The 26110-nt window shown below is 44.4% G+C and overlaps 2 protein-coding genes across 4 annotated transcripts in view; both read left to right on the top strand.

The window, feature by feature from the left end:
• Nucleotides 1-6429, top strand: part of Pex19 (peroxisomal biogenesis factor 19) — an 8354-nt gene extending 1925 nt beyond the window's left edge. Inside the window, exons 3-9 of the mRNA XM_021167035.2 lie at nt 3-73; nt 503-668; nt 1248-1333; nt 1929-2090; nt 4277-4453; nt 5136-5180; nt 5343-6429. Coding sequence (XP_021022694.1) covers nt 3-73; nt 503-668; nt 1248-1333; nt 1929-2090; nt 4277-4453; nt 5136-5180; nt 5343-5426 — 791 coding nt within the window. The 3' untranslated portion in view covers nt 5427-6429. The remainder of the gene's footprint in view (nt 1-2; nt 74-502; nt 669-1247; nt 1334-1928; nt 2091-4276; nt 4454-5135; nt 5181-5342) is intronic.
• An 11367-nt stretch (nt 6430-17796) lies between these two features.
• The window catches only part of Dcaf8 (DDB1 and CUL4 associated factor 8), a 48446-nt gene continuing 40132 nt past the window's right edge, over nt 17797-26110 (top strand). The window contains exons 1-2 of one of the 3 annotated variants that reach the window (XM_021171652.1): nt 17797-17950; nt 19032-19104. The gene's annotated coding sequence lies outside the window, so the exon portion shown is untranslated. Of the gene's footprint in view, nt 18121-18992; nt 19105-26110 lie in introns of all 3 variants that reach the window. The other 2 variants (XM_021171660.2, XM_029468223.1) reach the window with 2 other exon arrangements.

The raw sequence follows: 26110 nt of genomic DNA on the forward strand, positions 1-26110 counted from the left end.
AGAACATGCTCCTACCATCTCGGCTCCCGATGCTTCAGGACCCCAGAAGAGATCGCCAGGAGATACTGCCAAAGTATAAATTCCCCCCCCCCCCCACTTAAGGGGAGGGGAGGATGGCCATGCAGCTCAGAGCAGGGATGGGGGCCTTGTGGGCCAGAGGGGTGGCTGAGAGGGTGCCTTTGCCTCACACTGCTGAGTGTTCTTCCAGGCCTCAGTTCCTATGAAACAAGGACCTGTGGTTTTACGGAGGGCTAACGAGGAAAGAGTAAAGAGCAGTTTTAAGTGGTTGGATTTGTATGCTACCTCATATTGTTCCTTCAGTGGCCAGTCTTTGCTGCCCTCGGGAGAAGAGGCAGATGGAATGTTCAGTGGAGGTGCTTGTGGGAGGGGAGATGTCTCATTTCCCAATATGTACTGAGCTCGTGTAAGTGGCTAGCCCCAGGGTGATGCTGTAGGAGGCAAATGTTGTCTCCCTTCCAATCCCCCTATTCCCCCCTTGCAGGATGCTCTCTTCGCCTCCCAAGAGAAATTTTTCCAGGAACTGTTTGACAGTGAGCTGGCTTCCCAAGCTACTGCAGAGTTTGAGAAGGCAATGAAGGAGCTGGCTGAGGAAGAGCCCCATCTGGTGGAGCAGTTTCAGAAGCTCTCAGAGGCAGCTGGGAGAGTGGGTGAGGAAACCCCAAACATAATACTGGACAGGCCTCTTAACTGCTTGAAAGTACCAGGATTGTAAAATTGATGACCGTCATGATGTCACAGCCATAGGGGAGGGGTGGTGGTGGTGGGTAAGGCAAGAGAAAGAGCTGTGGGAATTTAGCTTACTAAAAGGAAAAAGGTAAGATATTTTGGAAAGTAATGAAAAAAGATTATTCCAGCCAGGTGTAGTGGCTTATTCAATCCCAGCACATCAGAAGCAGAGGTAGACAAATCTCTGCCTCTTCTCCCGAGGCCCACATGATCTACATGGTGAGTTTTACAACATCTGGAACTACAGAGTGAGACCCTACCTCACAAATCAATACGATTCTCCCATACCAACCCTTTTAAAGGAGTGTTACTGTGGAGAACAGCTAACACAGTATCAATATAGATTTATGGCATGCCCGTGAAGGTAACTACAGAATAACTAAGATTTGGAAGTGGTAGTAGCTTGCTAGTAAATGCTTTCCATCCAGGCTGGTAACTAGATGGGTGTAGACAAGCTGACAGTTAGGATCCTAGCTAACCCTGGGTCTTTCCTCTCCTAGGCAGTGATGCAAGTTCTCAGCAAGAGTTTACTTCTTGCCTAAAGGAGACGTTAAGTGGCCTGGCCAAAAACGCCACTGAGCTGCAGGTAAGGGGGAAGGAGTGAGGGGAGGCCGCTCTCAATGCTTCCTAAGCGGTCTCACAAAACAGATGCTGGGTGGGGAGGGGGCCTGGAGCGATGGCTCAGCAGTTAAGAGCATTGGCTGATCTTCCAGAGGACTAGGGTTCAATTCCCAGCAACCATATGGCAGCTCACGCCTGTCTTATCACTCCAGTTCCAGGGCTTCTGACATTTTCACACAAATGTACACGCAGTCAAAAAAGAAAAAAAAAATAGCATAAATAAGATCAAACTTTAAAAAGTTTACTTTTTAAAGTTTCTAGAGCCGGGCGTGGTGGCGCACGCCTTTAATCCCAGCACTCGGGAGGCAGAGGCAGGCGGATTTCTGAGTTCGAGGCCAGCCTGGTCTACAAAGTGAGTGCCAGGACAGCCAGGGCTACATAGAGAAACCCTATCTCGAAAAAAACAAACAACAACAACAAAAAGCTCTCTGATATCTCTCCCAAATCTGGCCCCCTTTGGTTTTGGTTACAGGCAGATTTAGATAGCTCTTTCCACCGGAAAGAGTGGTAAGCATTGCAGGGAGGCAGAGCGCCTGTTCACCTCTCTTTGTCCTGTCTAGAACTCAGGCATGTCTGAAGAGGAGCTGATGAAAGCCATGGAAGGGCTGGGCATGGATGACGGGGATGGCGAAGCGAGCATTCTCCCCATCATGCAGAGCATCATGCAGAACCTCCTGTCCAAGGATGTGCTGTACCCATCCCTGAAGGAGATCACAGAAAAGGTTCGTGAATTTCCATTGCTGGCTTTTCTCCTCACTTCAGTGTATCAGCTCGAAGGCCACTTTGCTGAGACGATGCATAGTAAAGGGGTAATTTGAATGGACAAGTACAGTTTTTTAAAATGCCTTGTTGGTCACAGTTGTTATTGAGAGTATTAAGCGGACCATCTGTCCATGCTGGGAATGTCTGAGCTAAAAGGGGAAATTTGCACTCTAGTTTTCTATAAATTAGTTCAAGACTTTGAGTTTGACTGATTCATTCTTTCTTATTTTTTTTAAGCTTTATTTATTTATTATATGTAAGTACACTGTAGCTGTCTTCAGACACCAGAAGAGGGCATCTGATCCCATTACAGATGGTTGTGAGCCATCATGTGGTTGCTGGGATTTGAACTCAGGACCTCTGGAACAAAAGTCAGTGCTCTTAACCGCTGAGCCATCTCTCTAGCCCTCCTTATATTCTTAACTTTACTAATTTCTCCAGTAGGGATTCACAGGATTTTGTGGTGGTGTTATGAACCGTTTGAGAGTGCTTTAAGTGGTGGTTCATGCTTAAAAGAGCTTATAGTTTGACCAGAGAAATGAAGTAGAGAAATACAAGTTCTTCAGCATCACTGGCAACATGTGACTGAAGAGCAAGACCAGGAGTCTGCAGCCCAGTGTTTGTGCAGCCTCAGTCCGACTCTCAAGCTAAGAGTAGTTTTTACTTTGTTTTTAAAAGATTTACTTTTATTACTATTTTTAAATTAGGTATACACACACACACTCACAGGCACACAAGTTCAGGTGCCTATGGAGGCCACAGACATCAAACAACCTTTGAGCTGGAGTTACAGCTGCCAGTGAGCCACCTGGTAAGGGTGTTGGGAATGGAACTTGAACTAATTCGGGTCCTCTGCAAGAGCAGTATGTACTCTTGACCACTCAAGCCATCTCTCCAGCCCTCGGTTTTATATTTTTAGGTTTAAAAACACCAGGGCTAGGGAAGAGATAATTCAGCAGTTAAGAATACTGGCTGCTCTTCCAGAGGACCTGGGTTCAATTCCAAGTACCCACATAGGAGTTCACAATAGTCCATGGCCCCAGTTCCAGAAGATTTGAAGCCCTCTTCTATCTTCTGAGAGCACCTGAGACACACGTGGCATACAGACATACATACAGACAAACATTTGTACAAATAAAATAGAGTTTTTCAAAATTACAAATGATGACAACAACAGAGGGGGCTGGTTAAAGAGCACTTGCTGTTTTTGCAGAGGGTCACCTAGATTCACTTCCCAGGCGCAACATAGTAGCTTATAGCCATCCATAGCTCCAGTTCTAGGAAATCTGACACTCTCTCCAAGTACACCAGCTATGCACATGGTACAAATACATACATGCCGGCAAAACACTAATGAATACATAATAAAAGTAAATAAATCTTAAATACAACAACAGACCTACAGTGTTTCAACAGAGACCATATGTGACCCTTGTCCTAGTTAGCTGCAGCTGTCAACTTTACACAGCCCAGAGTCATCTCAGGGAACCTCAGTTGGGGAATTGCCCAGATTAGATTGGACCAGGGCCATGTGTGTGAGGAATTATCTTGATTGATGGTTGGTGTGGGAGGGCATAGCCCACCGTGGGTGGCACCAACCCTAGGCAGATGACCTTGGACTATATAAGAAAGCTAAAAGTCAAGCCGGGCTGGTGGTGTACGCCTTTAATCCCAGCACTCGGGAGGCAGAGGCAGAGGCAGGCGAATTTCTGAGTTCGAGGCCAGCCTGGTCTACAGAGTGAGTTCCAGGACAGTCAGGGCTACACAGAAAAACCAAAAAAAAAAAAAAAAAAAAGCTAAAAATCAACAAAGTAAGGCAGTGTGCCGTATTCGTCTATGGTGACTTGAGTTCCTGCCCTCAGTGATGGACTGTTCCCCGGAATGTCAGATGAAATAAACCCTTTGGTCTCCCAAGTTATTTTTGATGTTTTATCATAGCATCAGGAATGAAACTAGAACAACCCTCAGAGCCCAAAATGTTTACACTCTTGCTTTAGTTTACTAATCTGCAGTTGCCATATACCCCAGTGTATCCAGACAGTGCTCTGTGCTCTTCATGATGAACTTGCTCATCTAGCCTTGTTTCCTTCTTGGTCCCTTCCCTCCTGCTTGGCGTCACTCTCTCTCACCCATCTCCTCTCTTTAGTATCCAGAATGGCTCCAGAGTCACCAGGATTCCACTCCTCCAGAGCAGTTTGAGAAGTACCAGCAGCAGCACAGCGTCATGGGCAAAATCTGTGAGCAGTTTGAGGCCGAGACGCCCACAGACAGCGAGGCTACTCAGAGGGCTCGCTTTGAGGCCATGCTAGATCTCATGCAGCAGGTAAGGCCTGCTCTCCTCACACTGCCTTCCTGCTGCTGCACTCCTCAGGGAGATGTCTGCACAGGCTGCTGCTACACCTAACCTGAGTGGAGGACAGAGTACAAGAAGACTTGTAACTGGTCTTTGCTACTTTGTGGGTTCTTCTTTCCACCCTTCACACCCCCCAACCCCTGGATTCACCCACTAACACTAGATAGGAGGGAAACAGAAAGGGGAAAGAAATCCCTGAATCTAATTTCTTTTCTATGTTTCTTTGATCATGGCTGCTAACAGCAACCAACATCTCTAAACGACCAACAACCCCTCACCCCGCTTGGGGCCCTTGAGTTTATGTACCCTCAGGAAAGTTCCTGGAATTCTAAACCTCACACGATCACAGACACGATCTGCAGCTGGCAAAGCCACGCCTCTGCTAGAGCATGTGGCAGACTGGTCAGCTGCTGCAGTCAGTCTGAAGCAGCCCACGTTCCCACACCTGGGATTAAAGCGAAAGCACATTCCTACAATATTTCTGAGTTTTTTTAAACAAAAATTCCAGAGTTCTCAAGAATGTCACTACAAAGACTACATACCGTGGCTAGCAGGAATCAGATCGCTAACCTGATTCCTTTGTTGCTTTTGTTTTTTTTGGGACTTTTCCTTTTCCTTTTTTAAAAAATCTCTTATTCTTTCTATTTTCTAGTTACAGGCCTTGGGCCATCCTCCAAAAGAGCTGGCTGGGGAGATGGTGAGTTTGTCTTCTATATTTTAACCCAGTTTTCAGTTGGCAGACGTCAGTAATCCTTAGGTAATCCATATAGGGTGATCACTTTGGCTGCTAGGGACAGACCTTCAGAAGCTCTGACTTGAAATATGAGTGATTGTCTCAGTCCCTTTGTCTCTTCTCCAGCCTCCTGGCCTCAACTTTGACCTGGATGCTCTCAATCTGTCGGGCCCCCCAGGTGCTAATGGCGAACAGTGTCTGATCATGTGAAACACAGCACGGTTTCCTCCCTGAGCCCCAGCCGTGGGGAACATCTGGAGTCAACAGAGTCACTGGGAACTGAGGCAGGAGTTCATCTGTGGGAGCTGGCTGCCCCACCCACACTCTCCATCCCACTCAAGACTGTGCCATACCAGCTGATCTGTAGGCCTTTTCTATGAGTCCTACTTCATCAGGGTTTCTGCTGTTAGAAACAGGCCAATTATTTGCCAGGTGAAGGAAGGCATCCCTTGCGGGGCATTTCACTTCTTCCCACTCCCCAAATAATGTTACACATGGCAGTACTCATGTCCCCTTGATTCCCAGGGACATCGTGCCTTGTCTCTCCTCCCTCTCTTGTGTCTGGGGAGGAGGAGCTGAGCCCTAAGACTCTGTGCTTCTGTTAGGCAGGGCCTCTGGGATCGAGGAGAAACGAGAAACGTAGCCTGAGCTGGGGCTGGAGGCTTGTCACCGCATATCCTTGCCTTCCTTTGGAATTCTCTTAAGGGAAAGGAATTTTGCACTTAGCCATGGTCGGGTTGGAAGCAGAGCCTTGGGCTTTTCCTGTCCCTAGGTGCTGAGCCCCAATCCCCCTTTCCTCCTGAGAACTCACGTTGCTACCCTGGTTCTTTCTACAGCTCCGGGACTTAGGGGAAGCCAACTCTTGGCCTTCCTTTCCTCCCTGACTGTCCTTATCTCCTCTCTGTTTAGAGTCTTATTTATTCTGCCCTTTTAACCAGTGCTGTGATGGATGAAGGCCAATCTTGTTTCCTTTCATCTAGTACCTGGACCATTCTCCCTAGACCCTTGCCTTCCTCCCTGGCCAACACATACTTGTAGTGTCAGGTCTGGTACATGAATGGCCATTCTACCCAGATAGGTTTTGGCTTATATAGGACATCAGATTCCCTGGAATCCTTGGTTCAGGAAGGTGCTTGGGAAAGGGATGTAGCCAGAATATTTTTTTTCCTGCAAGCCCTATGGGGCAGTATCTAATAAATATTCTGAGCAAGTGTGTGGGTTATTTTTCATCCAGGTCTATTTCTAATCTTCCCTAGTTTCTATAAGCTGCAGAGTGAGATGTGTTAGGAGATAGATAGTTGTGTATAATGTTGTTAGGCTCTACCATGGCCCAGCCCTCCAGCTCAGCAAAAGAAGACTGTCTTCATCTCCTTGGTACTTCAGTCTTAACTTTTTACGTTTTGGTTGATGTTAATGATATATTGTTAACATGTTTTCTAAATTATCTAACTTTGAATTGACCTGCTTTTTCTCAGTGGTTCTAAGCACCATGGTTGCCATATATTTTATGGACATTCTTTTAGACCACCTAGCTAGTTCACTTGGAAAATAACGTTTTAAAAATATATTTTTTATTTATTCTTTGGAATTTTATACATGTATACAATGTATTCTGATCATATCCACCCTCCCACCCCACCCGCTGGAAAATAACTTTGGCAAGAAGAAATTCACATTTATCATTTGAGTCACTTCGAGTTTGTAACCTCGTTTCCCCTGGGTTAAAACCACATTTAAGGATGCCACATATTCTATGGAAATGTGCTTGCGGCCTCGGTCTGGGAACTACCCAGCCAGCACAGCTTATCAAACGGAAGACTCGGGGTCTGAATTTGAGACTCCGCCATGCGCTGAGGAAGGGAAAATGAATGTACCAGCTGATCTGTGGTGATGAGTGGGGGATGAATTGCCAATATTTTATTGATGCTCCTGACAAAAGCTTGACAAGGACAGGTGAGGAGACAGGAACAGGAATGATCGGCCCTTGGAACTGTTCTTTCTCAGTGCCATGCTGGCCAAACTTTATTCTCATTTCTGCTGGTGATGCTGTGGTCGACCATGGTTTTATTTTCAAGACTCTTTTTTTTTTTTTTTTCCCCATTTTAATTTGGTTGAACATGAGCAAGTCGACCTTGGGTTGGACTTTTTTCCTAAATACCATTTGAATTACTCTGGGACTTATAGCTGAATAAAACCTGGTGCCCTAGGGCGGTCCTCCTCAAGGTACGTGTGGTAAAGGACCAGAGTTTAGTGCCTCTGCATCAGTACGTGGATCTGTTGCCCGTGGCAGATACGTAATTGAGACTATATACAACCTGTATACAAATTTGAAAACACCTAAACTGTCTAGACTCTGTTACAGGTTAAGCCCACTGGTCACATAATTGAATTTCACAGCTATATCAAATACTAAAGTTTTTAGACAGTATATTTCTGATTCCTAATGTCACAAGTTGATACAGTGGTTAAAACCAAACACCTTTATGTGATAATGCTGCTCTGGGTTTTCCTTAGTCTCTACACAGGGCCTAGGCAAATGTATACTTAGGCCCTTGAAGTCCTCTCCTGTGTGTCACCTGTGGAGAACATGGTCTTTTCCAAAAAAAAAAAAGTGTATATGGTTATCTAGCACTTTTTCTAGTTTGCTTCTCTTTCTTTTTTTTTTTTTTTATTTATTTTTATTATATGTAAGTACACTGCAGCTGTCTTCAGACACTCCAGAACAGGGCGCCAGATCTCGTAACGGATGGTTGTGAGCCACCATGTGGTTGCTGGGATTTGAACCTCGGACCTTCGGAAGAGCAGTCAGGTGCTCTTACCCACTGAGCCATCTCACCAGCCCCTTGCCTCTCTTTCTTAATAACTAAAAATAAATTACATAGCTTAACTTTGGTGAAGTATTTAAGCTGTCCTCAAAGATTGCAAGAGCTACCCTTCCAAAATTCTGTGTGTTCTGGATAGAAGGTTTCATAAAACAATCAAACCCATATAAGATGTATGTTTTCACTGACCTCAGACCATCCTCTCAAGACCCCATAGGCTAAAACTAGGCCATTGGGATGGCTTTGAAAACTTTGGGGGAAAATGGCCCACATTTTTAAAAAAAAACTGACAAAATTTATTATTTATTTTTAATTAATAATTATTTATTTATTACTAATCATTTTGTATATATGACTGTATGTGTGTACCGGGCATCTGATTCCCTGGACTGGAGTTAAAAAGGTGGTTGTGAGCCACCAGATGTGGATGTTGGGAACTGAACTCTGGTTCTCTGAAAGAGCAGATAGCTCCTAACCATTGAGCCTCCCTCCAGCCTGGTATCACATTAGTAGACATGGTAGATACTACACAGAATTGTACAAGAAGGATTCAGGAAGTGGACATGCAGTGTTTCCTGTCTAACCGGAAAACTCACCATATTCCTTAGAAAGCCAAAGTAGTACTTAACTGTCAGAAGCAGATTGGTAGCTTTGCCACAGGTTAACTGCTTGAGTAGAGATTGCTAGTAGCACACAGGTGTTCCTAGGAGCAGGACCGATAGGCAGCCAAGATCTATAAATAGAGCTTTCAAAACTGAAGTCAAAGGAAAGTCGTAAGTTTGGTCAGCATCTGAGTCACAAAGAGTTCTAAGATTGACAAACTATCAATTCAGAGGGCCATTTACACTCAGGAAAAGTCATTCAAAGGAGTTGAAACACAGTCTTAGGATTTTCTAGAGCAACAAACCCCCTAGAATGAATATATTACAACCGGGATTCATCAGGTGCCTTTACATGGTGGCAGTTAACCTGATGGACTAGGGAGAACTAGGGAGCTTGTTGAGGTGAGGAGTCCAGATGCCTTAGCACCAATCTGGTGTTGAAGACCTACTGAGATTTCTAGAGAGCCTTGGTCTTTAGTGCATGTTGGGACACTAAAAGAGCTGGGTTCTGATGGCAGCAACAATAATGAATTGACTAATCTACAAGGATCAAGACAGGCAGGTAATAACTGCTAGCTAGTGTGGAAGGGGCTTCTGACTCTGGGGAGGGCCTTCCTCTCTCAATTAGTCCTTTGCAGAAATGCCCTTGAGATCTGCCCACAGTGTGTCTCTTGGTTGATAAGATAACGGTGATAGAGAGGTAGCTCAGTGGCCAAGCATACTTGCTACTCTTGCAGAAGACCTTGAATATGGGCCCTAGCACCCAAAGGGTTGAGTATAAAACTCCAGTTCCAAGGCATCTGATGCCCTTTTCTAGCCTCTGAACATCACATACATGTGGTGCCCTTACATTTAGATCAAACACTCATCACACACAGACATTGATGTATGTAGATCAAAAGAACCACAGCAGTGTCTCCTCTTCAAACATTCCTCACTGTGGGAAATATGGGATGCATAATCAAGGAAATGCTGGACCAAATCTGCTTTACAGTGGATCTACAGATTCCATCTTCTCCAAATGTGTGTCTCTCTGTACGACCTACCAAGGAAGATGCCCAGATTTAGTAGAAAGAACTACACCCCACCTCTGTCAAGATAAAGATAATGCTGCTTGTGAGGGAAGTGTCAGGGATTAGTTCACCCTTAAAGGGTGTATTGCATCCTCATTTAGTTTCCTCTTTCTGGATTTTGTAGAAACGGGCTGGTGGACGAATACAGTCATGCTTGCAAGGTAAAGCAAGTAGTAGTTCCCAGAGCACCGCTCTGTCAGATGTTCTGTTATTGAACAGCACAGCATCTGGTTTAGGTTATGTGATGGGTGCATAGGGGGTCAGCAAATTACAGCCTATAACTCAAATGTGGCCAGTTGCCTAATTTAAAAAAAAAGTGTGTGTGTGTTGTGGGGGCGGGGGTCATGAACAGGTTGAAATCAAGAGGACCACTTCGGAGTCAGTTCTCTCCTTCCACTTCATTAGTCATTGTCTGCCCACTGAATCCTCATGGACCTTGTAAGGCTTATGACATCCTAATCATTTACACACTGGCTTTTTGAATGCTTTTTGGCTACCTTGGCCAGGTAAAGTAGTGATAGACAGTATGGCTGGCAAAGTCTAAAATATTTAGGATTTAGTAACTGAAGTTTACAAACCTCTTTAGTGTGTATGCTCTCTCAGAGAGCCTGTGTTCACAGTCTTAACCTTGAACAGGTACATTCTCTAGGCTAGAGTATAATCCAAAGGGACCAGGACATTCTGAAGAAAGTCATAATGGTTGGCTTTAGTAGGATTATGCTAATTAGGTCTTCAGGCTATGTTAGGCAGATGCTGGCCTAGCAGTACAGCTACCTTTCCATTCTTTGGGGAGACTGGAGATGGAGATGCAGCCTGCAAAACTTCTCAGACCCTGCCACATTGGTGAAACTTAGGAGGTGATGGTCTGAAGCATGCTGGAACAGGAACATGCCTCCTTCCTTTACAGTGAAAGGCAGTGATGGCAAGCCTTGGAGACGATTTAGTCTGCACTTAAAGGTAGTCAGAGTTTTGTAGCAAGTTCTTTGGGGTGGACGTGAGACATGTGGCCTGAAAAATACGGTATAAGAGGTGTCCTTATAGAATGTGAACAGCCATGATTTTGGAGTGAGGCTATGTGTTCAGGAAAGAAACGTACGATTTGAATAGCATCCCGAAATGCCGCTGAGCTTCAGTAGAAATTCAGTACCTAACTGTAAGATAATTAGATGACTCTGGGTGTATCAACCACTCTTGGCACACACAGGGCAGACCTGTAGCTGGTCTTTCTACTTTGTGGGTTTTCTCCCCCGCACCCCCTCCCGCCTGTTCAACTCCCTATCATAGAAAAGGGATGATAGAGGGAGGGAGGATAGATATCTTATAGTTAGGTAATGAATTTCTACTGAAGATCAGTGGCAGAGAGAGAGAGGGAATCCCTAAATCTAATTTCTTTCTGTTTCTTCTTTGAGCACGATTACTAACAAACTGCAAACAAGCTCATGAATGGTCATCATCTGACCGTTCCTCTGGGGCTGTAGCATTTATACACCCTCTGAATAGTTGCCAAGATTCCAAATGTCCCACAGTCCCAGAAACTCTGCAGCTGGCAGAACCACACCTCTGCTAGAGCATGAGGCAAATCATACCCAGCTGCTGCAGTCAGTCCACAGCAGCCCCACATCTCCACACATTAAAACTGAATTAAAATTAAAACACATTCTTAGAATATCTTTATTTTTAAAGAAATCAAAATGCCAAATCATCACTACACAGACCCAAGCCCAGGGACAGTTGGCCAGTACAAAATTATCTCAATGGTATTTTTGTGGACTTTGTTTTGGCTTCTTTAGATTGTTTTGATTTTAATTTTTATGGGGTTTGTGAGTTTTTTGTTTCTTGCTCTTTTTGTTTTAGTGATGGGGGTATAAAGTTGGGTGGGTAGGCAAGTGGGGAGGATCTGGGAGGAGTTGAAAAGGGAAAACATGATTAAGATATATAAAAAAATTAACACCTTAGGGGTTAGTGAAATACCATGGCTTCCCAGAAACAGATCTTAAGGATATGATGTAATCAATGGAATTTTCACTTAATATATTCATAATATGAAGGTATTAGGAGATGACAAAAGGTTGGAGGGAATGGGGCTTAGCTGGAGGAAGTAGTAGGTCACTACCTATCCTTACATGTATATATCTACTTGGCTTCTCCCTGTATTACCCCATTTCTCTGCTGCTTGTTAGCCAAGAACAGCCTCCACCCCACCCACCTGCTGCTGTACTGCTCTGCCTAAGCCCAAGGAGCCATGCAACCAGTGGACCAAATCCTGTGAAATCCTAAGCCAAAATAAGTCTTTCCTTCTAACTGTAACCAAATCTCCATTTAACCAGCTGGCTGTTGTCACACCAGCCAAGTTATTAGGTTCAGTTGATACAAGTGTGGTCTGTTTTATTAGGTTGATGCAAAAGAAATTGTGGGTTTGGGCTGTGAATTTTAAATCGCTAAAGGCTCAAACACATTAACCAAAGTAGGAACCATTACAACCAACATGCCTTCGCCAATAAGAAATGGTTGTTTATTTCTGTAGCATAGAACTCTGCGCTTTGCCGGGCGTGGTGGTGCGCGCCTTTAGTCCCAGCACTGGGAAGGCAGGGGCCAGCCTGGGCTACAGAGTGAGTTCCAGGACAGCCAGGGCTACACAGAGAAACCCTGTCTCAAAAAAACAAAAACAAACAAACAAACAAAAAAACAAAAAAACCCAACAACAACAACAGCTCTACTTTTGGATTTGACAAACAGACCTGAGTGTTTCCTTCACAAACCCTGTGCCTTTTTTCCCACTGTACCTCAGTAGAAGGAATGACTGCATATTTAATTAGGACACCCCAACACATCCTTGCTTTCTCCATGTATTGCACTCTGTGTTCAGTCTGTTAGCAAGCTCACCTCCATGCGACCTGAAAGCACCTCAGTGCAGCCACCTCTGTACCTTGCCCTGCAATACAAGTTCTGCAGGTCTTTTATACAATACCTTCCTAACCAGTCTGTCAGCTTCTGTTTTACCTCCCTGAGGGCAGTTAAAGAAATCAGCTATAGTGAAGTTCTTCAGTTATAAGTCAAATCGTGCCATTTTTATTCAAGATCTTTTATGACTCCCTAGCACACACCTAGAAGAAAATCAATTCTGTTCTTGGTCCATAAATTTGTAATCGATTTGAACCACCTTTTCTCGAACTTTCTGGCTTTCTCTGAAGCACACTGGACCCTTGGGGTCTTTGCTGATCCCTCTGGCTGGAACACCTTTTCCCAGCTGAGTATGACTCACATTCTCACCTTCTGAAGTCCTTATTCAGAGGACACCTCAGAAAGGGGGCTCTCCAAACCCCTGTGGGAAAAGACCACATCCACCCTATACTACGTAACTCTGGGAACCTATTTTAACATTATTCCCTTCACAACAGTTTTCATGGCTTTATATTATTTTCTTTTTTTTCTTTGCGCCCCCCCAGGGGGGGGCAGGGTTTCTCTGTGTAGCCCTGGCTGTCCTGGAACTCACTCTGTAGACCAGGCTGGCCTCGAACTCAGAAATCTGCCTGCCTCTGCCTCCCAAGTGCCACCACTGGCTAGCTATTTTCTTTTTTTTTTTAAAGAATTATGTATATGAGTACACACATGTACTCATACAAGTAGCTGTCTTCAGACACACCAGAGGAGGGCATAAGATCCCATTACAGATGGTTGTAAGCCACAATGTGGTTGCTGGGAGTTGAACTTAGGACCTTTGGAAGAGTCAGTGCTCTTAACCGCTGAGCCATCTCTCCAGCCCCTATGATAATTTCTGAGTATCTCTCTTTCCCTGTGCTCCCAACCATGCACTAAAAAGCTCTGTAAACAAAAGAATCTTGGTTTGTTTTATTCATTCAATGCTGTAGTTCCAAGATCAAGGCCTCTCCTGTAACGGTACAATAAATAGTTGCTGACTGACTGAAAGAATGAGGTTGGAAGACAGGACTTTAACTACTCTGCTCATTAGCCTTCTAGGTGAAGATTACATTACAAAGATGAAAGAGGGATAGTTCCTGCCTTCAGTAATTTACACTCTAATAATATAGTTAGATTTAAAATATATAATGGAAGCCTAGATAGATAGATGGCTTAGTGGTTAAGTGCATTGACTACTCTTCCAGAGGACCCAGCACATACATGGCAGTTCATGATTGTAACTCCAGTTTTGGGGGATCTGATGGCCACTCTGGCAAACTGCCCATACATATGAAATTAAATTAAATATATAATTATAGATTAAGTGCTATACAGTAAAACATCTTATGAAAAATGATACAGACTGAGTGCAGTCGTGTGCATCTGTACGCCAATATTGTGGCTAAAGCTGGAGGGTCACTTGAGTCCAACAGTTGGAGGCCTGTTCCCTCCCTGTCTCTCTGTTTTCCTGTATAGCTCACAATGTTCTTGAACTACTGATCCTCCTGCCTCCACCTCTCAAGGGCTGGAATTACAGGTGTGGGCCACTACACTCAGCCTGTGAGACCTCTTCTTGTGAAAATGAAAGCAGAACCAGGTGTGGTGGCACATGCTGTGACTCACAGTGTGGTGGAGGCAGAGGTAGGCAGATGGGTCTCTGAGACTCCAAGGCCAGGTGGAACTACACAGTGAGACCCCACCTCATAAATAGATAAAGAAATAAAAGCAGAGTTGGTATCCGTAAATAACTATGTGTTATACCAAAGTGCCATTTGTATAGAGACCTGACTTAGGAGAGATGCAGTGTAATAAACATAGCTGAACATTCCAAGGTAAAACAACAAGCTGGAACATAATATGGTACTCCTGATAGCAAGAAGGGTAATGGGGCTAGAGCAGCTCCAGGCAGCATGGGAAGAGATAAAATCAGAAATAAGATAGGAACCAGATAATGTAGAACCTTGGGGGCTAATTTTGGTTTAAAAAAAAAAAAGATTTAATGCGTGGTGTTTTGCCTCCCTCCATCTATGTCTGTGTGCCATTTGTGTGCAATGCCTACAAAGCCAGAAGAGGGCATCAGATCTCCTGGAACTGGAGTGTGTTAGCTAGTATGTTGGGTGTTGGGACTTGAAACCGAAGCCTCTTGAAGAGCAGTTAGTGCTCTTAACTGCTGAGCCATCAGTCTAGATAATTTTGACTTTCGTTATGTGATGAGAAAGTAATGGATGTTTTGGGTAGGAGACTATGACCTGACTTCCATCTTAAAAGTCACTCTGCTGCCTGACGTTTGCTCGTATCAGGGCACTAATGGAGATAGACAAACTAGCTGGAGTAGTTACTCTCCAAATGGCTGGACAAATTATGTGAGTGAAGCAATGATTTCAGCTTAGAGTTTGAGGGGACATCATTCATCCTGACGGGGAAAATGCGGCAGCTGGAGGCTTGCTGGACACATTGTGTTCACAAACAGTAATAAATGCTGGTACTCGATTTACTTTCTGTATATTCAGCCAAGCCCCTCAGCTTATGGAATGATGTCACCCACAATTAGGTGGGTCTTCCCACCTCAATTAGCCTAATCTAGGTAATCCCTCACAGGCATGCCTACAGGCTTGCCTGCTAACTAATTATAGATCTTGTCGAGTTAACAGTATTAATTACCACATGTCTACTTCAGCAAGTAGTCAACAAGAGACAGCTTGAGATAGAATGTATCTGGCAATGGAGCTCAGTTTATAGAGTGCTTGCCTAGTATCCATGAAGGCCTCAGTTTGATTCCCAACAATGAATAAAATCAGACATAGTGGCACATGCCCAACCCTCAGGAGATGGAGGCAGCAGTTTCAGAAGTGAATTTGAAGCTATTCTGAGCTACTCTCGTTCCTGTCTCAAAACAACTGGGAGGAGGGGAATGGTACTGGTATAGGGTAGAGTTGAGGAGTCTGAACTTAGTACCTTAACCTTCTGGTTAAAAGAAAAAGAGGCTGAAGATGTAGTTTGGTTGTTAGGGTGCTTGTTCAACATGCCCAAAAGCCCTGTGGCTCCACCTCCAGCACTGCATAAACCAGCAGTGGCGATGCTTCCCTGAAATCCTAGCTCTGGAGGTAGAGGTGGGATACAGCCTGGGATGCAGGAGACCCTACCTAAAACATCTTCAACAACTGTTGGTGTTCTGAGTCACACCAAAGAGAAACAGTGCAGGATGAAATTTGGCCTTGCAGGAAGTATGTTTACTGATTGTTACACACAAGTTGTTCTTTTTTTCCGGGGCAGGGGGGAATAAATTCCTTTATACTAAAGACCCTAAGCAGCTCTATGTTTCCTGAAGAAAACCACCCTGCAACTCTAGTCCTTACTGTGTACTGTTTGCAGTCCTCAATAATGCAAGGTATTCCAGGTGTGCCAGGACCATCTTGTGGCCCAGAAGTCACTGAAAGACTGTAAGGCTCCTTCAGTATAACAACCCCACGGATGAGAGGAAGCACCTCGGTTTTCTATAAGGATTTTTTTCAAGGTCAAATTACTTCCAGAAATGCCGGGAAGTGGTGGCGCACGCCTTTAGTCCCAGCACTTGGGAGGCAGAGGCAGGTAGATTTTTGAGTTCAAGGCCAGCCTGGTCTACAAAGTGAGTTCCAGGACAGCCAGGGCTACACAAGGAAACCCTGTCTGGAAAAACAAAAACAAAACAAAACAAAACAATTACTTCCAGGAAAAAGCTCTTCATTCTGATGTCTACCCTAAGCAATGAAAAACAACGATTTTATTCTACTGCCTACCCTGCATCTAATGATTCTACTAGGTTGTTCTGCTACAAATAAGAATGCTGCAGCCTGCTAGCTAGGAGTCATCTGGAATCCTAGAATCCTGGTTAGGTTTCCTTTAGGTGTCAGCAGAAAGTGGTGTACAGAGGTTACCTGAGACCAGCAACCTGCAGAGTTATGTGGCGTATCCATGTTTTAGCTGTATTTTCACAACAGCTAAATTATGAATAAACCTAGATATTTATCAACAGATGAATAAAGAAAATATAGAATATATACACAATGGGATCCATCAACTATGAAGAATAAAATAATATTTTCAAATTATAAGCAATGTAAGTTAGACTCAGAAAGACAAATATGGCATGTCCTCTCCCATATGCAGAATCTGGATTTAAATTCATGTATACATATGTCTATTAATTACACACGCGTATTCATATTTAATAACAAAGTGGACAGGAGACTGAGAGGCAAGGAAGAGATATAAAGAGAGTTGAAGGAATGATAAGAAAAGAGAATGGAGCATACACTAGTCACAAAACCTAATGGTAGTTATTGGAGGAAGGTAACCAAGAAGGGGGAAATGAGTGGGAAGGGAGCCACGAAGAACCAGGCATGACACATACGTATGAAAATGCCACACGGAAACCTATTTGTGTGTGTGTGTGTTGGGGATCGGGGGAAGGACTTATTCTAGCCCGGAACTTACTATCCGTTGTTCTAGGTTGACCTCCAACTTGTGTATATCCTGCCTCAGCCTCCTGAGTGCTAGTTTGTAACCTGTTAGTTTGTATGCTCATTTAAAAAATTAAACTCTGCGGTGATGAGCGCCTTTAATCCTAATCCCAGCGCCTGAGAGGCAGAGGCAGGTGGGTGATCTCTATGAGCTCTACAGTTCCAGGACAGCCCGGGTAGAAAGATCCTGTTTCAAATGAATAAATAAATCCTGTTTCTAAGCCGTGTCACTCCCACCCCCAGATGTGGGGATCAAACTTTTCAAACTTTTAGACCCTTAGGAAGCATTCCAACATCCCCAAACCTTAGTGACTCTTTTAAACAAATGGACAAATGGGTGCTGGCAGAAGGCCTCTTAAGAAGCCATTGAAGGAAATGCAGCTTTGAGCCTGAAAGGAGAAAGGGGTTTTTCTTTAAACAAGGAAACAAAATATATATATATATGGCAAGAATTAGAACCTCAGGTCTGGAGGACACCTAGAAGTTTGCCTGCCAGAGCCTTTGGAATGAGGTTCATTTCCCGGCACAACTCCAAGGAGCCCCTAGATCGCATGTGTTTTGAATACCAGGAGACAAGCCATCTCTCAAAGTACGAAAACAACTTGACTCCTCCGCCCCGCGCACGCGCCCCTCGCGGCTTCGGTTGGCCCGAGGCTCCGCCCCTTGTGCGGCCACCGGGAGGGTTGGGAGCCCAGAGCTCGCGGGACCGCTCTCGCTCAGTCTCCTCCAGCACAGCGTCGCAAACCCCGCCGGAAAGCGTGACGGCGCAGGCGCAGGCGCGGAGACCCGAGACGGTGGTGGTGGCTGCCGCTGGCCAGTGTAAGATGGCGGCGGCGTTGGTGGCGGCAGTGGACGGGGCGGCTGGGCCTGGAACAGTCGGAGCATCCGCTGGCAGAAGGATGACCCTAGATGGGAAGCGGGCTGCCGGGCCTCGCCAGCTCCCGTGCTTGTAACTGCCCCAGCCGGACGCCCTCCCCTTGACCTACCGGGTCCGTGTTTCGTCCGGCTCGGCCTGTTTCCCCCTCTCCCTGATCGCTTCCCCGCAGGACAGGCCCGATCCCTTTTCTAAAACTCCCGGACTTTAAGTCTTACTCCCCTCCTCCGAGTTGGTGCTGGGAGGACTCGTCCTCTGCCCGGGTCGGTCCACGGGGTTGCCCCCTAGGGCCAACCCCATGACTCACAGGGACTTCTCGTTTGTCCGGTGACCCATTCGTAAACTCTCATTTCTTCTCCCTTTATAATTTGGGGACCCGGCTCTGTCGGCGTCTCCTAGTCACTTCAGGGCCACCGCGCAGGGTGCCCCCTTCCCCCACCCCAAGTTCTCAGGCCCAGCACCTCGTACGGAAGGCCGAGGTCCAAGAAACTGGCAGTCTGTTCTTGAATGCTTTGTGATCTAGTTCTCTTAATGTACTTCCCCTCCCCGTGTCCCGAAATCTTTTAGGACACCTTCGAACGGTCCCGCTTGGTCCTTATTAGTTGGAAAGCATCTGGCGGCTTGAATTTCTGACTCATGATTGTTGGTGTAGTCTGTAAACAAACCCGCACTAGAGCGATCACATTCTCCCGCGGATTCTCCCCTCCCCCCCCTGCTCCGGAGTTTGCTTGAGACGGGTGGTTTGGTTTAAGAGTTGAAAAGATATAGGTTTTCCTCATAAGTGACTCTTTAACCTTGGTGGAGCTGGGAGATAACTTGCCTGGCGTTTAAATCTTGTGTTAATCCTTTGTATTTCCATTACGGGCACGGGTTTTGTTCAGTAGTCAGAATTGAATTAGGTAAGTTGTTTTGGTTTTAAATAGTTGTGAGGAGACTTAAAAAAAAAAAACACTAAAGTGTGGTCATAAATATTTTGGCTACTTTCAGAAGAGACGCCTTTGCCATGTAAACTTTCACTTTTCTCAGTTCTTCAGCGAACCTCCAGACCAGTTTTCTCAGGATCTTGGGCCTGACTTCGGTCGGCGATAAAAGCAGGAAGGTGAGTGGCATTGAAGGCGTTTAATTCCTCAATTCAAGACCCTTTCCTCAGGCGAAAGTGCAGACCGCTAAACTCAACAATTGTTACCCCTGTTTCCGCAAGTTTGGATATTGTTAGCAGCTTTGCTACAATTTTGGTTATATTACTTACAAATTTAATTGGCTGTATTTTGACCTGCTGCCTGGCACTGTTGTTGTGTGTCTTCAAATGGTTTAAGCATCGAGTGAGCAGTCTGCACCTCGTTTTTTATTCCCCCTTTATTTATTTGCATTGTGTTTTGTCTTCGCTTGGATCTTGTCTTAGACTGTTAAACATTGAGAACTGGTTTGCCTGAATTCTGTTTAGCCTTTTGTCAAGTCAGATCTGTTCTCCCAAACCCAGAACTTATCATCCATGCCATCTGGAGAGTAATTAACCACTCCTGACTAAAAGCTAGGATGGAAGAGTGAGCCTCCATTTAGTAAGTCCAGTTAGCCTCAGAGGCACAACTTTTCAAAAAGTAGTGGGGTTTCTTTTCTTTTCTTTTCTTTTCTTTCTCCCTTTCTTCTCTCTTTTCTTTTCTTTTCTTTTCTTTTCTTTTCTTTTCTTTTCTTTTCTTTTCTTTTCTTTCTTTCTCCCTTTCTTCTCTCTTTCTTTCTTTCTTTCTTTCTTTCTTTCTTTCTTTCTTTCAGTTCCTTTTGTAGCTAACTTGCAGAATATTGGTCAGTAGAAGAATCATGTGCTTTCAGCAACAAGGAGGAGGAGTCCGAACACAGTTGTCAGTATGGTTCCTACAAGGCTTGTAGATTGCTGGTAGCAGAAGGTAGGACTGTGTTTGAGACTGGCAAGACTTAGTAGAGAAGCCCCCTGACTCTTTAAGGTAGGTTTGACCAATCCAATACCTTCGGGATTTGTACTGGGAAAAGTTTGAGAGTGGCTATGCTAAGTTTTGTTCCCCGTGGTGCTCAAACTAGAAAATGCTCATTATGAAGTAACGTAAAAACTTTGAATGTGATGCATGTATGTAAGATGTAAGAGTAAGCTTTTACATTTTAATTTGGTTTTATGTCTGGGTGTTTTACCTGCATGGCTGTCTGTGCAATGCTTGCATGACTCATGCTGGAGACAATCAGAAGAGGGTCTCAGATCTCTGGAACTGAAGGTATAGGTAGCTGTGAGCTGCCATGTGGGTGCTGTGAACTGAATCTGGGTCCTCTGCAAGAACAGCCAGTACTCTTAAACAGTGAACCATTTCTTTCTTTTTTTTTTTTTTAAAGATTTTATTTATTTCATTTATATGAGTACACTGTCGCTGTCTTCACACACCAGAAGAGGGCACTGGATCCCATTACAGATGGCTGTGAGCCACCATGTGGTTGCTGGGAATTGAACTCAGGACCTCTGGAAGAGCAAGCAGCCAGTGCTCTTCATGGCTGAGCCACCTCTTCAGCCCCAGTGAACCATTTCTTCAGCTTGCTTATTTGACTTTTGAGACAGGAACTCACTTTATCCCAGGCTGACCTGAAATTTATAATGCAGACCAGGCTGGTCTTGCAAACTTGTCTCACCTAGCCTCCTAGAGTACTGGTGTGAGGCACCAATCATAGGTAATACATAACAGGTGTTTGCTTTGTACCCATCTTCCTAGTTTGTTTTCTTTTAAGAACTAGGGCCTAAGAGCCGGCTGTGGTGGCCCACGCCTTTAATCCCAGCACTCGGGAGGCAGAGGCAGGTGGATTTCTTAGTTTGAGGCCAGCCTGGTCTACAAAGTGAGTTCCAGGACAGCCAGGGCTATACAGAGAAACCCTGTCTTGGAAAAAAAAAAAAAAGAACTGGGGCGGAGGCTGATGGTGTTAGTCCATTAGTCCATGCCCATGATCCCAGCACTTGGAAACAGATGCAGGTGGATCTCTGATTTTTAGGCCAGCATTGTCTACAAAGTGAGTTCCAGGACAGCCAGAGCTACATAGTGAGACCCTGTCTCAAACAAAGAAACAAAACTTGGGGTTTTCAGGAAACTAAGCAAACTCTCTGCTACTGGGCCACAGCCTCTGTCCCTCAGATTCATGTTTAAGATTCATGTGCCTGTGTCTGTGTGGGAATTGATGTATGTGAGGGTAGTGCCTGTGGAGGCTAGAACAGAAGAAGGGGCCAGATCCTTTGGGGCTGGAGTTAATGGTTGTGAACTGTTGTGTGGGTTCCAGAAACTAAACCCAGAGCCTCTTCGAGAGCAGTAAGCACTTTAATTGCTGTCCCCTCAAATTCAGTTTTATTGTTCATATTGTTTGTGTGTTTTGTGACTGTCTTGTAGGGTGCCTTCTAAACCTGATTTCTGAGTGTCAGAATAGGAAATGTTTACATATGTGTATTTCTAAATGCTTTTTTTGTTGTTGTTTTGTTGGGTTCTTTTTTTTTTTCTTCCCTGAGACAGGGTTTCTCTGTGTAGCCCTGGCTGTCCTGGAACTCACTCTGTAGACCAGGCTGGCCTCGAACTCAGAAATCCACGTGCCTCTGCCTCCCAAGTGCTGGGATTAAAGGCGTGCGCCACCACTGCCGGTCTCTAAATGTAATCTTAAACTAAATGTCAATTATTTCTTTGTTGGTTGGTTTCTTCCTCTTGGCCTTACAGAGTATGGTCTCTTTCTTTCCCTTCTGCTGTAATGGCCACTGGTGCTGCAGCTAGCCACTGAGTGCTTAACTTGTGCTACCAAGAGAGAGATTTTTTTTCCAAGATTATGAGCTCGGAGGTGAGCCTCACCAACAGATTATTAAGAATGTGACAAGGGCTGGGCAGTGGTGGTGCACATCTTTAATCCCAGCACTTAGGGGGCAGAGGCAGGCAGATTTCTGAATCGAGGCTAGCCTGGTCTGGTATTTCAGAGTGAGTTCCAGGAGAGCCAGGGCTACACAGAGAAACCCTGTCTCGAAAAACAAACAAAACAAAACAAAAAGTGAGAAGGAAATGCTCTGTTGTTTTTTAACATGAATCAGGGCTAGGAATAAACACTTGTCTCTTCTTCTCATGGTTATACCATCTTAAGACAGAGGTAAAGAATTTGAAATCTTTTTGTTTTGTTTTTCTTTTATATCTGTTTTGGAAGAGTTGAGGGCTCATAAGACTTGAAGTTTTGATGACAGGACAGTGTAAAGGCCGTGTCATTCAGATCAGTGAGGGGAGGGCTGATTAGCTTGTGTCCCCGTCCGTCATCCAGGGGCCAGATTCCCTGTTGTGATGTCAAGGCTCTCGGCAATGCTCATAAACTAGGCACTGTATTTTATGAGATCTGTTTCATGAAGAGGGTGGAGGAGAAAAGGAAATATGTTGAAAGAATAACTTGATTATTCCTTATGGCCTTCTGTACTGGATAAGGACACCCCACCAATCAATCCCCAGACTTTCGGGAAAGATTTCAGGTGACATCTTTATATGCATTGAACCATTTTTTGTTTTTGTTGTTTTTTTTGAGACAGGGTTTCTCTGTGTAGCCCTGGCTGTCCTGGAACTCACTCTGTAGACCAGGCTGGCCTCGAACTCAGAAATCCGCCTGCCTCTGCCTCCCAAGTGCTGGGATTAAAGGCGTGCATCCGGCTGCATTGAACCATTCTTAGTCTGTGTATTACAACTGTGAAATTCTTGTCTCTCTAAGGCTATTTCAGAGTTATAATTATTGCCAAAGAACAAGGAGTTTTTATTGTTTTTTTTTTCTCTCTCTCTTTTTAAGAGTCCCATGTAGCCCAAATTGATCTCAAGTTCAATATATAGCTGAGGATGGCCTTGAACTTCTGCTCTTCCTGTCTCTACCTTCCTCATATCATCATAAGCATGTACTGCCATCCTGGTTTTATTTACGTGAGACAGGGTCTCACACTAACTCAGCCTCATCCTGAGCTCACTGTGTAACTCAGACTGGAGACCTCACCCTGCATATTCTGACTCAGTCTCTTGAGTGCTAGGATTATAGGCACAGATGACCACGCCTGGCTACGTTCCTGGTCTTTAAAATCAAGTGACTAGCTAAACCATGCTTTCAGAAGACTTCCTACTGTACTGGTTTTGCTGTATAAAAGTTATTCTTACCATGTCCAGGAAATAGCTAGACTATGACGAAGCCACAAGTGTCCAGGTACTGGGTGTTGTGGCACACATCTTTAATCCCAGCACTCTGGAGGCTGAGGCAGGAGAGTTGTATGGCTAGTCAGAGCTATGAAGAGAGACCCTGTCTGAAAAGGGATCCAAACTGAAGCTCTTATTATATAACATTGGCATAGAAATGTGTTTAAATTTGTTTATTTATGGAGTTGGCTTTTTAGTCTTTGAGATTGAATCTTTGTCTTTTTTTTTTTTTTTTTAAGTAGATTATCAGTAAGCAGGGATAATCTGTTATTCATTCTTCCCATTTAGAACTCAGGTACCCGAGTGGATCAGATCCGTAGCCTGCAGGTCTTCTAACCGTTCGTGCAGTAGGCTTCTGTTATTTGGAATTTGGATTTTTTTTTTTCTTGTCAACCATGGAATGAAGATATTAATTGTTAAAGTACAGAATTAAGCAATTCGTAAGCTTTAAATTGTGTGCTTTTCTGAGCTGAAAGATGGGATTTACCCCAGCCTTTCTGGGACCTGAACCATCTTTTTGGGTGCTGTGTCTAAGCTGTCCTCACTAGCCATCTCTTAGTCACTTTCCCCGTTGTTAGGGCACCTGTACTACGCACGTTAGTGTGCATGATAAGTAGATGGCACTCAGTGCAAGGATAGTAATGCCAGCAACTCCAGCTACAAGAGCAGCTGTGAAGGCCTCCTTTAAGTGAAAAGACAAAAATTCCCAGTAAGGGAAAGGTAGGTATATGCCTGTGGTACCAGAGACTCAGAAGCCCAAGGCAAGAGAATTTTGAGTTAAAGGCCATTGTCCCTCAATTCTCTCTTCCCCCAAAGAAAAGAACAAGAATCTTATGCTGTAGTTTCCAAGATGTGCAATAAAGTATTCTCAGAGAACTTACATTGGTATAATTTTTTTTAAAGATTTATTTGTAGCCGGGCAGTGGTGGCATTCCTCTTTATTTCCAGCACTTGGGAGTCAGGGGCATGCAGATCTCTGAGTTTGAGGCCATCTTGGTCTACAGAGTGAGCCAGGACAGCTAGGGTTAAATGGAGAAACCCTGTCTCGAGAAAATAAGAAAATAGTTTTTGCTATGTTCATGTGTGTTGTGCAACAATGTTTTCCTGGGAAGAAATAGCATAGGTCTTACTCAGGCACACCAGCTAGGGGAGCCCAGTCTTGCCTCAAACTACTTGAGAGTAATCTTGAACTCGAACCTTCTAAGTGCTGGAGTTACTGGCATGAACCACCAGTACAGACTTGACTGAGTTAACTGAATCCTGGTGTTTTATGATCTTTGGATGGGGAAGAGAAAGGCTGGATCCTTGAATAAGAGTGAGTCACTTAGCTGGGCACAGTGGCACACACCTGTTATCCTAAATCCGCACTCTGGAGGCCAAGGCAGACAGGAAGTTGAGGTCAGTATATGCTACATAATAAGGCCTTGTCTCAGCATCCCCCCCCCCAATGTCCCCCCTCAAAATGGCTCCTAGGTAATTCCATGAGAATAGCTTTTCACTCTTTTTTTTCGGGGGAGGGTGAGATCCAAGACAGGGTTTCTTCTGTATAGCCCTGGCTGTCCTGGAACACACTTTGTTGACTTATGTTGGCCTCGAACCCAGAGATCCGCCTGGCTCTGCCTCTCAAGTGCTGGTCGTTTCCACCAGCGTCTGGCCTAATTTCACTCTTAAGATCGTTTCATAGAATATGTCTTTGTGTTTCTTTGAAATGGTGGAAGTAAGAGGAAACATGAATCATTAGAAGTCTTCTGTCCTTGACTTCCCTCACCCTTTATGTTCACTCTTGCTTTCTAGAAGGATCCTAAGATTCTTGCCTCAGATTTCCTCTCTTAGCATAGACTCCCTGGTACTGATTGGGTGGGTTTTTGTAAGGTTCAGTTCTCAAGGTATTTGGGCTTGAACTTTCTATTTAAATAATGTATAAGTCTGTATATCTAGCTCTAATTTATTTCTTCCCAACATTAAACTCTGTTTTTACTTACTCTGTGTGGTGTGTGTATGTGTGTGTGTGGGTAGACACTTGCCATGATGCTATGTGGACGCCAGGGACTGATTATCTCATTCCACCATGTGGGTCTTTGGCATCCATCTTGCCAGCCTCTAGTTTATAAGTTCCACATCTACTGCACTGGTTTTCATTACCTTTGTCATCTGTCAACTGGGTTTAGTATTCTGGGGACCAGCTTGTCTCTTGTCACTTTGTTTTCTAACTGTTTATGAAGCCGAATATTGTCTGTCCTATAGTGTTTGTCACGGCTCTTCCTTTGTATTTCCACATGCCACCAGTCCAAGACAGGCTCTCAGCGAGTACAGTGGCTTTAAACGTGTTTCTCCTTTCATTTCAAGACCGCCTTGCTTTTGATACAATAACCTCCCTGATATATCTATCTCACACTCACGTGCGCATGCACACACACACACACACACACACTCCCACACACTTCCCAGACCTATGCTCTTCTTTGTTAGCCTCCTGCTTAACCAGCTCTTCATACATTTAGCTAAAGCATATTACACATTTTTCTCAATTTATCAGGTTTGTAACTTCCATTTTATTTTTCCTTGTGGGCTGTCAGACTGTCAGTCATCGACATCTTTCTGTGCTTCAACTTTGTCTTCCTCCTCTTTGAAATGTTATTCTGCCTTCAAAGTACCTTAAAAACTTGTTTTTCATGAAAGCTTTTCCTTTCTTCTCAAAAGTGAAATAACACTGTACTTTCTTTAATGGTAACATTTTATTTGTTTTTATTTTCTTTTTGAGACAGGGTCTCTCTGTATAGCCCAGGCTGGTCTCAAACTTGTGACTTAATGATTGTAGGCTTCAGTCTCTTGTATTTATTTTTAATGATCTTGATGTTTGTATCTTTGGGGGTGGGGGGTTGTTGTTTTTGTTTTGAGACAGGGTTTCTCTGT

The sequence above is a fragment of the Mus caroli genome, chromosome 1 (genome assembly GCF_900094665.2).
Source record: "Mus caroli chromosome 1, CAROLI_EIJ_v1.1, whole genome shotgun sequence".
Lineage (NCBI taxonomy): Eukaryota > Metazoa > Chordata > Mammalia > Rodentia > Muridae > Mus > Mus caroli.